A 13,695-nucleotide genomic window follows, 5' to 3' on the forward strand; every position below is an offset into this window, starting at 1 on the left:
CACCAAGCCAGAAGTCTGCAGCGCCCTCAAGTGACAGAATAACGCAGTAACAAAGGCTGATTACTCCTCCCAAATCAGTACAGTAGCCAGGCAATGCTCACACATAAATACATTTGTTTACCAGAAGGGTTTACCAAAAAATTTATCTGATGCATAAACAACAGATTACACATTTCTTGACAGCCAAAGGCCCTCAAAGCTGTATGATGCCGATCAGAGTATTTCGAGAGCTTTAAAAGATGAAACAGTTTCAAAACAAACTGGTTTCACCTTCCATGAGTCTTTCAGAGAGGCACACATCCATGGTGTGTGTCTACATTTTCATATGTTAATGAACACACCCTCACACACATAACGCATTTAAAGTCCATTGAGTGATAATGTTCTTCAGGCTTTCCTCTTTTTCTTCTGCATTTTCTTTCCAGACAGCGCCCCCTTCTGGGCTCCTCTCACCATGCCCTTGAACTGGCCCTGCAGTTTGGCTCGCTTCCTGAGAACACACAAAGAAGAGAAGACATGTTAGCGTCTGACACTCTTACATAAATCAATTCCTTGTCAAGAGCTTTATAAAGTACACTTTGTTACCTGCGATTGAGCTGGGCCTTCTTCAGAGGGATGTAAGCGTAAGGATCGAGCTTTCCTTTCTTCTTCACATCTCCTTTTCCTTTCTGAGAGATGAAGGATGAAAAAACAGACACTCAGAACTCTAGTTTATCACCAGCACCTCCTGCACTGTGCATTTCTGCATGCTGTCACACTCACCTTTGATTTGTAATCTGCTCCAGCGTCTTCCCTTCCTCCTAGCGGTCTGTGGATACCTGACCCCCCAGCTGAGAAGAGAAAATGTGCTGCTTAGTCTAAATCACAATTCGTTAGGGACATGACAAAATGCAACTCCATTTATCAAGAATTTTCTCAGTATTGGATTCCTCGTTCACTGGAAGCATGCAAGAAAAACAAAGTCTTCCTCATGGATTCAGTGTAACACAGGGTGAGTGATCTACCAGCCCTACCTTTATATTTCAGCTGGGGTTCAATGTCCATGTCGTCGTCGAAGTTATCATCTCGGAACTTCCTTTTCTGTGTCTTTTTCTGAAGGGAATTAAAAAAAAAAAAAAAAAAACAGATGACAAATGGAAAAATAGCAATAATGATAATTTCTCTACAGCAACAAGAACGCCACATAACTACAGTGTCACACACGTTAAGTACTTACACTCTTGACTCCAGCCTCTTCTAGAATATCTTTCATCTCTCCATCATCTGTGGGAAAAGTAATGAGTTATTGCCACAGCCCGTTCAGACAGAAGGAATGTAGAAGATGACTGGACTAACTACAGGATTCCTCTTACCTTTGTCTTTGGCAGCTTCCTCGTCATCCTCTCTGATGATCAGCCGTCCGTCTGATGTCACCTTGAAGCCATGGTCGACCTTGGCACTCTTTTTTAGTGCTGGGTTGGTGGCTGAGAAACAACAAAACCATTTAACAACTAACTTCACAGGATATAGTAAGCTTTTTTTCTTGACAAACTAGAATTACTGCCTTGCGGCCGTATGCCTCCGCGTACCAGTCAAGTTGCACTTACAGTTTACATCCATGTCTGTGAAAACATGGATGCTACATATACGTCTTCCCCCCGACAGCAAAAGAGATCTAACCAATCAGCACAGTTTCAAAATGGGCACTTAAGATCAGAGTCACCGATTCAGTATCTGACCAAATGTCTCCCTTTCTGTTCCTGAGATATGATATTTGAGTAATGGCCAGAAGTGTTTTTGCAGAACATTCTGATGTCACGGTGATGTTGACCTTTGAGCTTTTGCATACATCATCACATCATCATTTTATCCAATGAGACATTTGTTGAGATTTTGTCATTATTACTGTATGAATTCTTGAGTCTTGGCCAAAAACATCTTTTGTGAGGTCACAGTGACCTTTGACCACCAAAATCTAATCAGTTCATTCTTGAGCCCAAGTGGACATTTGTGCCAATTTGAGGAAAGACCTTCTTGAGATATTGCATTCATGAGATTGAGACGGCTGTAAGGTCACACCGACCTTTGACCTATGACCACCAAAATGTAATCAGTTCATTGTTAAGTGGAGTGGACGTTTGTGCCTAATTTGAAGAAATTTCCTTGAGGTGTTCTTGAGATATCACGGTCACAACAACAGGACGAGAATGGACAGACGGACAACCCAAAACGTAATGCCTCCAGCCATGGCTATTACTGGTACAGAGGCATGATAAAATGCAGGCTCACTGCAACTATCAAAAACAAAATGTGTCACCTAACACTCTCTGGGAAACTTTGGGATCCAGGAAGTTAAGTGGGTCGTCTTCCTCTCCTTCTTTGAGCCAGGCCCGTGCTTTCTGCATTTTGCCTGCTTTCTTCGGAGCATTACGAGCCTTTCCTTCATCCTCTGACATATCGCTGTCAGACTCTGCAAGGATGTCTTCAATACTAAGGAGGGAAGGACAGAAGGTTTTTAACATAAAGTGTAACTGTATGAGGGACAGGCAGGGCTTTGTGTGGGTGATAAGTGATCTACCTTTGACTCTTTGTTTTAGGTTCCTCCTCTTCACTCTCGGAGTCATCCTGCTCTTCTGAGGCCTGTTTCCTCCTCTTGCTGCGAGCCTCCGCCTTGCGGATGTTTGCGAGCACCTTGTGGTGTTCTGCGGGCAGCATGCTCTTCACCAGCTCAAAACTGGAAATGCAGCAGATAATCAGACACATGTGTAACATGACACTGTAACATATAGAAGTGATAGAGTTGGGTTATTATTTTCCCAGAGGAGACACCTGGTACCATCAGGACATCTGGTGCAGAACTGGCTACAAGCAAGTAGTGTCTGAGTACATGACTGATCCTCAGCCCTACCCGTTGCTCCAAAACAATCAGTTTAAGAGGAGTCAGCTGTGTAACAAACATCTGGTGTCATTATTAAACAAAGCACCCCTTTGTTAATATTAATGTTAGAGTACAAATCATACTCTCACATCTTCTAATAATTTCACTTGACAGGGCTTTAATCAGCTGTGTTTACAAGAACACTGCTTTGGTTCACTGGTAGCAGACAAACACACATTATTTACACAAAAAAGAAAAAAAAAAACATCCTTGATGATCAAATATTAGTTTCAAATCAGAAACAGCTCAGAAAGTCATCAGCTCTGTTCAGTTTTTAGACCACAGTGAAAGACGTTTTTATTTAGGCTCCAAATCACTGACTGAACATGATTATGTACAAATGCAGTAATTTTGCTTGATCTTTGTTGAAGTTAACATGGTTTACCGACACTGCTGTTTGAAGTGCCACAGAAACAGGAAAAACAACCAAATAATTCCTCACTTGGTTTTTAAAAATAGGCAAAAATTAAAAAGAGAAAAATACCTGAGTGTAAAAATCATAAAATCAACCAAATCAACAATCAGAAAGGGAGGACAAACTTACTGTCGCCATCTGTGGGCACCCACAGCTCTAAGACTCAACGTCAATACAGAGACAGAAAAGGAGAGTGCTTGGAGGAAAGCGAGCAGCATGGTAAGTTCTGAAAATATCAGCTATCAGCTAGTTGTACTTTACGATGAACCAAATTAGCACCAACGTCAGCATAAGCTGCCTTCCACAGTAAGTTAGAACAACCGTTAGCATAGCTGACATTCCAGTGGCTGTTTTTGTATGTGTAATGCCAGGTGAAAATTTGCTTCACCTTTGGTTCTGCACACACCTTAAGACATACTTGCCAACCCTCCCTATTTTCCCAGGAGATTCATGTTTTTCATTGTCTTCTCACGATTCCCTCCTGGACTCACAATTCTCCCCTTTCTCCCGATTTTACAAATTTACAAATCTTTTTTTTTTTCCTTTTTCATCTTCCCAACCTTTTTATGGCACAATACCACATGCGTAAGCCAAGCCCTATGACTTTAAGCCTACTGTTTCTACCCGGACAACAATACAGCTGGCATGCAAAGAGAGAAATGGATAGTACTGATAGACATCCTGGAAAGAATTTCTGTTAATGGAAATGGGCATGCATTTTGTAAAAGCTGCCACACAGATTTCAAAGGGTTCTCACAGGTTAAGAGTCACAAGCTAGCCTTATGGTGCCCTGTTGAGGTTTACAGTGTCTTAAAAAATAAACAGAAAAAGAGCACTCACCCAAACTTTCTGATGAACTTGGTGAAGATGTTCTTCAGTTTGGCTCTGAAGTGCCTCCTCACGTCGTCTTTGATGTTCCCAATTCCCTCCATCTGAACACAAGACAAAGAGTGCATTAAATTAGGGCACAAAAGTCTCTTACAGTGGACTCGTGTTCACAGTGTCGACGCCTACCATGACAGTGACGTGTGATGCCAGCGTCTTGGGGTCCATGATGAAGAGGATGACCTTAATGAAGCCTAAGGCAGCTTTGACAATCTCTCTGGTGCGAGACGACAGCAGCAGACAGATGTTTTGCAGCAGCTGCTCCATGGTGGTCACCTCTATAGCATCTGGTGAGGAAAAGGTGTCAGACTGAATCCGGTCCATGAAAACACCAACAGGAAGGTGCTGAAAGTCAGCAGGCTTACCTTTGTACTCAAACACCAGTCGGGTTAGTGCCAGCACTGTGCAGGTGATCATGGTGACGGAGCCTGTGAGTCCTGCATACACTGATGCCAAATACTGCTCCATGGCATCTGGATCAGAGACAGACACTCAGTTCGCATGCTAATCAAATCAACATGAGAAGCCTGTACCTACACATTCACAATACAAGGAGGAGGAAGTGCATTACCTTTTCTGTTTCCACAGAAGCGGACAAATGCGTTTCCTATCTCCACCAGCAGACTGTAGGCGTTCTTACGAGCTCCAACAGACACCTCCTTGGTGCATATAATCACCTGACAGAGACAACAACCTCATGAAAATGAACAAATATCAGTACTGAGTGTGTTTGTTTGTTGCAAGCACTTGTGTTTGTACCTCTGGCAGCAGTGTGGTGATGAAGTCTTTGTGTTCTTCACCGAGCCTCTTCACGATGTGGATCAGACACTTCAGCCTCGGCTGGGAAAGAGAAACACAAATGGAAAGATTCAATCAGACAGCACCGTAAATCAAGACACACAACCCCATTTAATGTCTGAGTTATTTTATCTCACTCTACACGGCAGTCTCACCCTCTTAGCTGGCGAAGAGGCATTTTTCAGAGTCTCCAGGAGGACGACTTTGAGCGTTTCCAGATTAGCCACGACAAACAATTTGCAGCCATCGCTCTCCCCTCCGCACATCTCCTCCAGCACACGGTACGCTTTCTTCTGCATGCCTGGCTCCTTGGTCTGAGAACAAATGCACCGACAGACACAGAGTTTACAAGAAATACACTCATGTTCACAAGCTTTTAATTCAAATTGTGTGCACCCTTACCTCCAAATATGGCCTAATCAACTCAAAGGTTTTAGTCATGGTGACCTCGTCTACGGACGGAGCCATGGCAACCACAAGGTCCATCATTGACAGCCTGAGAAGTAAAATGGAAGATTACATATACCTTTATTTACGATATTCTAAGATATATGAGCAACTGAATATATCATATTCATGTCCTACCGTGTGAACTCAGTGGTGTCGCTGCAGCTCAACTTGTCTGTGGCTTTTTGCAGGAACGTGCAGATCAGCTGAGGATGGTTTATAATTAGACACCACCACATGACAGGATTGATATCAAAAATGTTAAGCTCCACACATAGTTTTTTCTGATGCATGCCCACCCCTCCAACCCTAGCACACCTCAAGGTATCCAGTATCACAATTTTAAACTATGTTAACAAAACACAAACTGCAACACAAAACAACATTGAGCAGCAGAATGTGAGCGAACTTGACTGACCTGTGTTTCGGAGACTGTTAGGTAGACCTTGATGGTGTCGAGTACGGCCATCCTGTAGGTGCCAGACTCCCCCGCTGCAGGCTGCTGGCCGTACACATTGAAAAGGATAGGCAGGAAGTTCTTAGAGAAGCGGCCCACTTCAGCCTTTTCTTCCTCTACACACACAAAACAGAAACAAAAGGGTAAGGGATTACTTGATTCCACAGTAAGTAGCTGGGGTAGTTTTCGTCTCTCTCTTACCCCTTGTCCACCAATATCAAACAGGTTTTGTTCAGTTCCTGCACCTACATTTGAACCATTCGGAGCATTTAGACCAAAAATAAATCGTTTCGCAGCCTGAAAAGTTGGTTTCTAGTTGTATTTAAAAACAGCAAGTTTTCTTTGACCTAAAGTGCCAACTATGAGGAGATCAGTCATATTTTACAGGTCGGAAAGAGAGAATGGAGTCTTGCACACAACAGTCTTCTACGTCATCTTATCATCATTAGCCGGTCTATCTTGTTATTTGAATAAAAGCAAATATCTGTATTAAGAGAACATAATCTTGTAGGTAATCACTGTAACCCGCCATCTTACAACTGGTTACTTCCGTTGTGCTGTTGTGTGTCCGAACCTGAACGGAACCAGTTAAAGAATCAGAGCTAATCTGGTGGATGAGGGGGATCTGTGAACACGTGTGTCTTCTCACCAGTGGAGCAGCTCTTGTTGACGATCGTGCGTAGAGCCTGGCACACTATGAGCCTCAGGTCTGGCCGCTCATTAACAGCCATACCGAGTGTGCGGGCAATGCCTTTGAAAGATGCCAGCAGGTCCACGGGACATGTGCAGAAGCCAGGGAGCATGGTCCAAATCTGAAAGCAGTACAGACATGAATTTCTCAACAACTCATTCAGTGGATTTTTTTACTCTTAACACATCAAAGTCTGTGTAGAGCTACCTGTATCTGTAATGTCTGGTAGACTTTGGCCTCAAGTTTCTGTCCAGCTTGTTCTAATTCTTCAGCTACAACACAAAAACAGCCATGAGTTCATATACATAAAAAGTAAACCCAGCATCACAGTGTGGAGCATTACACAGTATGTGTACCTCTCTGCTTGAGCGTCGAGGCCAGAGGGAGGAAATAAGAGTTGAAGAAGCCGAGGTGAGTGTTCTTCACGTGATCCCGTATGACCGGGACCAGCCAGCTGCGTGGGAACTCCAAGTCATCCCTGGTGAAAAAACACACTCAGTTAAACCACTATAATGACAAGAAGATAACTCAGTGTTTTGTGTTTGTGATATTTTCACTCACTCGTAGCCGGTGATGTTGAGGGGCACAGCACCCAGCACAACTTCAGGTCCCATACTCTCTACGGCTCCTCCTACAGCCAGGTCCAACTCACCACTGAAGGGGAACTGAGGAGTGGAGCGCAGGTCTGCCAGAGACTGCAGGGACTGTCAAGGACACAACACAAAAGACTCAGACAAACTTTTATCTCTCTCTACTCACATAGTGATCTACAGAGTTTTTGCGTCTGTACCTTGGTCATAATGGGGTGAGCTTGTTTCCCTGCAACTCGATAGAAGCAACCCAGGACCTGCAGCACAAATGGCCAGGAGGCATGGAAGCGGTAGGACAAACCATCTTCTATGATACTGGAACACAAGCACACAGCCACAATTATCATGACGAGCATTAACATGTAGTCTGTACAAAAGGGGAAAAGACTGAGCTTGGCGAACATTTACCGAAACATTTTGCAGACATAGGAGGGGTTCCCTGCCGAGGCTGTGGCAGTGATCGTGCCCATTTCGTCCATGTGAGGTGCAACACATTCGGTCAACAGAGTCTGAAACAGATAATCATGAATAAATGATCAGTTAGAACCCTGCATACGCTGCAAATTAAAACTACCAACTCACTTTTTTGTTAAACTTCCTTAGCTGGCAGGGCTCAAAATACTTTTTTCTGTGCACCAACGTTTTTTTTGTTTGTTTGTTTGTTTTTTTAAAGATTATTTTTTCAGGCTTTTTGCCTTTAATGTACAGGACAGAGTGACACGGGGTGAGAGAGAGAGAGAGAGCTGTACATGGGGCGCCGGCACTATCCACTACGCTACTGACGCTCCTGTGCAACGTTTTTAACCTGCACCTAAAATTTTGTGTACTGCACCACTTAATTTATTTGTCCTTCTTTCTGTGCACTTTTTCCACAGCTGGATCCACATTTATTGGTTGTAAAGTGCTGTACAGAACATATTTTCTGTAGTAAGTAGCACAGAGCTGCCAACTTCTCAATTTAGTCTGAAGTGAGATAGTAACATTCCTTCAGATTTTACACGGTCGTAGTCAGGGTCATCCTGAAATGTCAGCAAACTTCTTAGTGAAAAAGAAATTATGACAATTCAAATATGAGGAAATTGTCAGTGTGTAATAATGTAAATTGAGCTAACTTTTCCTTTAAATTCTCCAAAACAGGACAGTAAAATAATAAATATAAAATTTGACGTGGTCATAGTCAGCGTCACCCTGAACATGATTACATTGAAAATTTCAGTAAAATGATTGCTAATGATTTTATTTGGTACATAAAATGTGAAGTGATATTGCTGTAATATTAGCCCGCTGAAATGCCGGTATCATAACAGCATGAATAGATGTTCATCAAAATCCAAGTGATGGCATGTTTGACTGGGTTTACACAGTGCTGCTGTGACACTGTGCTGCGGTCTTGTCTGTCCTGTCCTCTTTATGCATCACAATGTTATCATTATAAATGTCTTTTTCGGGGGAGAAAAGAAACACATGAGAGTGTTTCAAAAGTAAGTAAGCAGGTACACTGCACGCAAGAGGGCTGACTGCTTCTTCTTTTAATTTAGTCTTCATTTGAAAGAATACAAACAATACGTTTCGCCCATGGCTTCATCAGGTTTGTTGGATAATACAATGCACAGGTGTTTTTTTTGTCTGCTCAGCACATGGTCCACCCTGCTGCTGACTGGATTCAGTGCAGCTGCAGCCTTGTTAAAAACACCTGTGGGTTGTATAATACAACAAACCTGATGAAGCCATGGGTAAAACACACTGTTTGTAATATTTCAAATGAAGACTATATTAAAAGAGGAAGCAATACAGCCCTCTTGTGTGCGGTGTATCTGCTTATTTACTGCCAACACCTGCACCAAGTTATAAGGACTAGCAGCGCTGTGCACGGGGCATGTGCTTTTAAAATTGTTTTAAAAATTGACTGTGAGTCTCACAGTCAACGCAAAATAGTTGGCGGCCCTGCATTCCATACACAGATGCATGGAGAGCTGAAAACTGCATCTATAGCTCACTACAGTCCACTGGTATTTCTAGCTCTGGCTGGTTTGGAAGATTTAATTTTTTCGTCTTCCCTGTCTGGAATGCATTCTTCAAAGATTTAATTATAATCCAGAAATACCACTGAGCCTAGTGAGCCTTAACAGACAAAAACATCTTTATCAGCACTCAATGTGGATGTCCTGAAGATAATATGTTTACCTTTAGTGTATTGGTGGCTGCAGAAACCACTTGTGTGTGAGGCGACAACAGGCAGGACATGGCGGCAGAGAAGAGGCGAGGGAGGTGACCCAAACTCAGGGAACTCTGCAAACTACACAAAGACACACAAACTGTTGATCCACAAACTGCTGGCTGGAAAACATGCAATCACATGAGTACAAGACAGGATTTGCGATGCTGTTATAGAAAACACAGTTTATTACCTCGCCAAGTGAACATGTGCTTTCTCCATGACGGCGAGCCAAGCCAGCAGAGGCTGCAGGTCGTTCTCACTGGGCAGGTAGTCATACAGAGCCTGAGGGTCAGAAATGGCGTGTCAGCTTTAACAGCACATTTTGTGTCATGAGTTTTGTTTTGTTTCTATCCTCTCACCGTGATGATCTGTGCGTTAAGTTCTGGTGACAGTGATGAAGCTTTTGGCTTCCCGCTGAACAGCCTGTGAAAGGCCTGCATGGCGCTCGCCGTCACCAGCTGCAGCCAGAAACACAGTGACAACATTAAAAACTACACCTGAGTATCCATGTAGGTGGACAAATTGTACCTGGCTGCACCTATGAATGTTTCTGTGCTCTCACCACATGGCTCAGTGTCATCACTCGCAGCAGAGTCTCACAGCAGGACTTGACGGCTCCCAGAGGAAACGTCCCCATCAGCTCCTTCAGAAGACCCAGCACGTGAAGTGTGGTGGTGTCCTCTTTGCTGCCTGAAGGGAAGAAAGACATCAGCTACAACTAGCTGTACAACTAGAACATCCTATAACCTATTTACCTTCATCACAGTAAGAAAAACTAAATCATTGTCTCACCTCCTGCCTGTTCCATTTCTTTTATGCAGAACTTGGCTGTGGTCACTGCAGCAGGGTGATGGGTCGGGGCATTATCTGTAAACAGGAAGTCACTGCCTCTGAGGATGGAGCAGACACCTTGCTGTGCTGATTTACGGACCTAAGAGGACAAAGTGGACATGAAATGTTAGCATCTCATTTTACACGTAATACCTCTAGGACAGTTACTATGCAAGTGAGATAGACCTTTGGCTTGCTGTGCACTGTGAAGCTGAGAAGTCCGTGGTAAGCCTGAAGAGTAGACGGGTAGGTCCAGACAGATGCATCCTGCTTCCTCAACAAAGTGGCCAGGCATGACAGGATCTGTAAGCGCAAAAATGACAACCTCAATCTATGCTGCAAGTTTCAACAGTGAACAATAAAGACAAACACAAAGAGACAAATTCAGTTACCCATCTAAGAGCAGAGGCGGTCTCAGACGTGGCCTGATTAGACATGATGTCCATCAGAGCCTTAGTGGTGTCCGAGAACTTAGACATGAGCACTGGAGCAGGAACCCTGGGGAAGACAATATACCGATCAGAAAAAAACATTTCAAGTCATATCTAATGAGCACTGACATGAGTGGGAACTTTGTTTTAGCCAGAATTGTTGAAGTCCAACCGTTTCATGACGAGATTAAGGAGGTACGCCACTGCAGCTTGAGACTCTGATGAATCCACAACCTCCAGGGTGGTCATCTAGAAAAGCACATCCAGGTTCACTATCAGCTTTCAAAACACCACAAGTTATTTGGTAATGTCTCAGTTTTTAAGGCAAAACTCACCAAAGCAGCAAAGTACTCAGTTTCAGTCTCTTTCCCTCCTTGGCCACGGATCACCTCAGTAACAGCTGCCAACACTGCACAGATCTGTGAGGCACAACAGGTGACAATGTTACAGCTACAGAAAAGTTATATATTTGTTAAGAATGTTGGTATCCTTGCATCAACTTTTTAGCTTTTGCTCCTAATGCAAAAAGCAATTTTACTACATTAAAACAAGACATTTGGAAATAATACAAACCAGCTGTATAAAGCTTATTACTTAGGGGGTGTTGGGAATAAATGATCCACCTTCAGTCTAAGGCCTACCTCTTTGTGAGCGGCTGAATTGGACTCCCAGTAGCGCTGCACCTTTCTGAAGGTCAGGTTGGAGCAGTCTGACAGGCCGCTGAGGAAAGTACCCGAGGTCCTTTCTGAAAACGCCAAATCTGGCTCCTCTTCCATGCAGGCATCTTTACGCCCAATCTCCAGCGGACCTGCCTGCAGATCATTGTGTAGCTTAAGAGCATCGACTGTTAGATCGCTCTTTCCTGCGGGGGAAAAACAAGAGGCACACCATAACATTAAGCTGAACTCATCCTTGGTCAACACAGGGTTTTCACATGTACACACCTTTTTTTATTTAGGCCTGATACTTGAAGATAATGCAGATGAATACTGGTCATACATCCAAAAGCATATTAGATATTTTAAGACTACACATAAGTATGAATTTCAATTTCTGAGAGAGTGAAGGCATTAAGCCTCTGAAGCAATAATGAATTGAAGCTTGGTGCAGCACAGGCCTGGCAAAGCATCACCAGGAAGGGTACCTAGTATCCAATAATGTCTATGGATTTAGAAAGAGAGAGACGACCGGTTGCTCTATGTGATCAAATGTAGATCTAAACCCTGTGTCAAGTGCTCATGGAGAGCAGGAAACAACAGGATACACAGGAGGGCAATCCAGGCACTCCAAAAGCATAGAAAACAAGAAAGGAGAAATTAAAAAACCTTCATTGTAGTGGCTAAATCATTGAAAGAGCCAATATGTTACCACTGCAGGTCTTCAATTGGGCTTTAAAGACACATAACAAATATGTAATATACTATATAGTTGGGGCCATACCTTAGCTGTGTGTCTTTAAAGCCCTGCCGAAACATGGTCATAGTCTAAACATGTTGGCTCTTTTAATGATTTAGCCACTCTAATTAAGACTATTTAATACTTCATTCCTCTTTTAATGTGTCTGGACAGCCTGGGTTGTCTTCCTGTGTATCCTAATGTCTATGGATTGTTAAATAGAAGCAGTCATAACTGCAGTAGATTGCAACCAAATATTAAAAATACAATGACATAACTGTTTTTGGGACCCTGAAATTCTGGATTCCATGTCGTACACTTCACCAGATGTGTGGATGTACACACCTTCAGATCACAGCTTACAGTCTAAACTCAATGAATACATTTAAAGCCTAATGTGCAGGAGCCAACACAACCAAATGTGTCTCTAGCCAAAAACTTAGGAACATTTCTGCACTGTCATAGTCGAGACCATCTGTTTCAGAAGGTTAACTGCATGACATCAGCAGTAATTAGTAGTTGTCTTAATTTAACCCCACAGTTAACCCTCTCTGTGGCTCCAACAGGCACAAACACACAGCAGTTGTTATCATGTGAACTCGCAGACTAAACTGACTGTCACGTTACTTCAGCTGACCAAATGAAATAGACAGACAGGTAGGAACCAGCTGACAACACAACTGATATTGCTGAATACCATTTAATGCCGCAACATATATAGTTAGCCTGAGCTGTACCAAGTTAAATGGCTGACACTAGCTAAAGTTAGCACTAGCCTGAGACCCACGTGTAATGGGAGGCTTACCGGAGGGTCGGCTGAAGAAGCGGCTTTTAGCAGCCTGCCGGAAGCGACTCGTCTGCGGGTTAGAGTCGCTGCTGTGTCCTTTCTTCCACCGTGTGAGTTTCGAGGCTGTCCCGGAGCGAAGTTTCCCCGATTTGACCATTTTCGGGGGTGAAAAATAGTCACGTTACCCCAAAACTGTCTGTGCAGCTCCAGATGACTCTGTCGCTTAGCTAATGACGTCACGAGTGTACTCACCTCACGTGGCTGACCTGGGCTTGGTGTCATTTGGCCAGGAGATGGCGCTAAACAACATACACAACATTAAAAAGCATCACAGCATCTTCAGGAACCATTATCCGCTGTAATCATGGATTTTAATTTGGTTCCGTTAATGAAATATAATGTATTCCTATTAACAGTCCTTCTCTTTTTATATTCCAATTATAGGCCAGTGTCTCCTCACCTTTTTGGATTTGACCTTTTAACCAATGGTGGAAGAAGTAGGCTACAACAGTGTAGTTACAGTTCAGAGTAAGTCATGCATTTACAGTGTTACTTAAGTAAAATTACAAAAGTATTATGTTAGCATTAAAATATACGTAAAGTTCAAAAAGTAAAAGTAGCCTACTCCTTATTACGAGTGGCACATTTCAGAATAGCGTATGCCCTACTTTTAAATTATAATTACTGATGCAGTAATAGACATACATTTACATATCAGTAAAGGTGGGGCTTGTGTTTTATTATATGCACTGCCCAGTAGCTTGTGATTTTGACAAAGGGATTAATAAAGTCGTATCTTTGTCTAGTTTAATTCATCATCGATTCTCTTTTCA

At 43.0% G+C, this 13,695-nt stretch overlaps 1 protein-coding gene across 1 annotated transcript; it reads right to left on the reverse strand.

Moving 5' to 3' along the window:
• Positions 1-92: 92 nt before the first annotated feature.
• On the reverse strand, positions 93-13,085 carry rrp12 (ribosomal RNA processing 12 homolog). Its single transcript, XM_050070916.1, has 34 exons — positions 12,881-13,085; positions 11,322-11,542; positions 11,016-11,099; positions 10,853-10,929; positions 10,642-10,747; positions 10,436-10,552; positions 10,211-10,349; positions 9,981-10,108; positions 9,778-9,876; positions 9,609-9,700; positions 9,385-9,496; positions 7,609-7,709; positions 7,401-7,515; positions 7,172-7,314; positions 6,967-7,088; positions 6,818-6,882; positions 6,569-6,731; positions 5,881-6,035; positions 5,601-5,668; positions 5,418-5,511; positions 5,171-5,329; positions 4,977-5,057; positions 4,789-4,894; positions 4,583-4,690; positions 4,347-4,504; positions 4,173-4,264; positions 2,558-2,713; positions 2,297-2,469; positions 1,353-1,463; positions 1,217-1,263; positions 1,014-1,092; positions 763-830; positions 586-668; positions 93-490 (listed from the first exon to the last, which is right to left on the reverse strand). Exons 1-34 carry the CDS (start codon positions 13,017-13,019, stop codon positions 388-390), a joined length of 3,864 nt encoding a protein of 1,287 aa, XP_049926873.1. The 5' UTR covers positions 13,020-13,085; the 3' UTR covers positions 93-387.
• Between the last annotated feature and the right edge of the window lie 610 nt (positions 13,086-13,695).

This window comes from Epinephelus moara, chromosome 19 (assembly GCF_006386435.1).
Source record: "Epinephelus moara isolate mb chromosome 19, YSFRI_EMoa_1.0, whole genome shotgun sequence".
Lineage (NCBI taxonomy): Eukaryota > Metazoa > Chordata > Actinopteri > Perciformes > Serranidae > Epinephelus > Epinephelus moara.

What these genes read in the sequence shown, in the direction of transcription:
- rrp12 (XM_050070916.1), bottom strand. Translation starts at nt 13,019, where the DNA reads ATGGTCAAATCGGGGAAACTTCGCTCCGGGACAGCCTCGAAACTCACA. An exon ending in AGAAATGGAACAGGCAGGAG is followed by an intron (nt 10,109 to 10,210) that starts GTGAGACAATGA and finishes TCTTCCCTTCAG; the next exon opens with GCAGCAAAGAGGACACCACC. An exon ending in CCTAAAACAAAGAGTCAAAG is followed by an intron (nt 2,470 to 2,557) that starts GTAGATCACTTA and finishes TTCCCTCCTTAG; the next exon opens with TATTGAAGACATCCTTGCAG.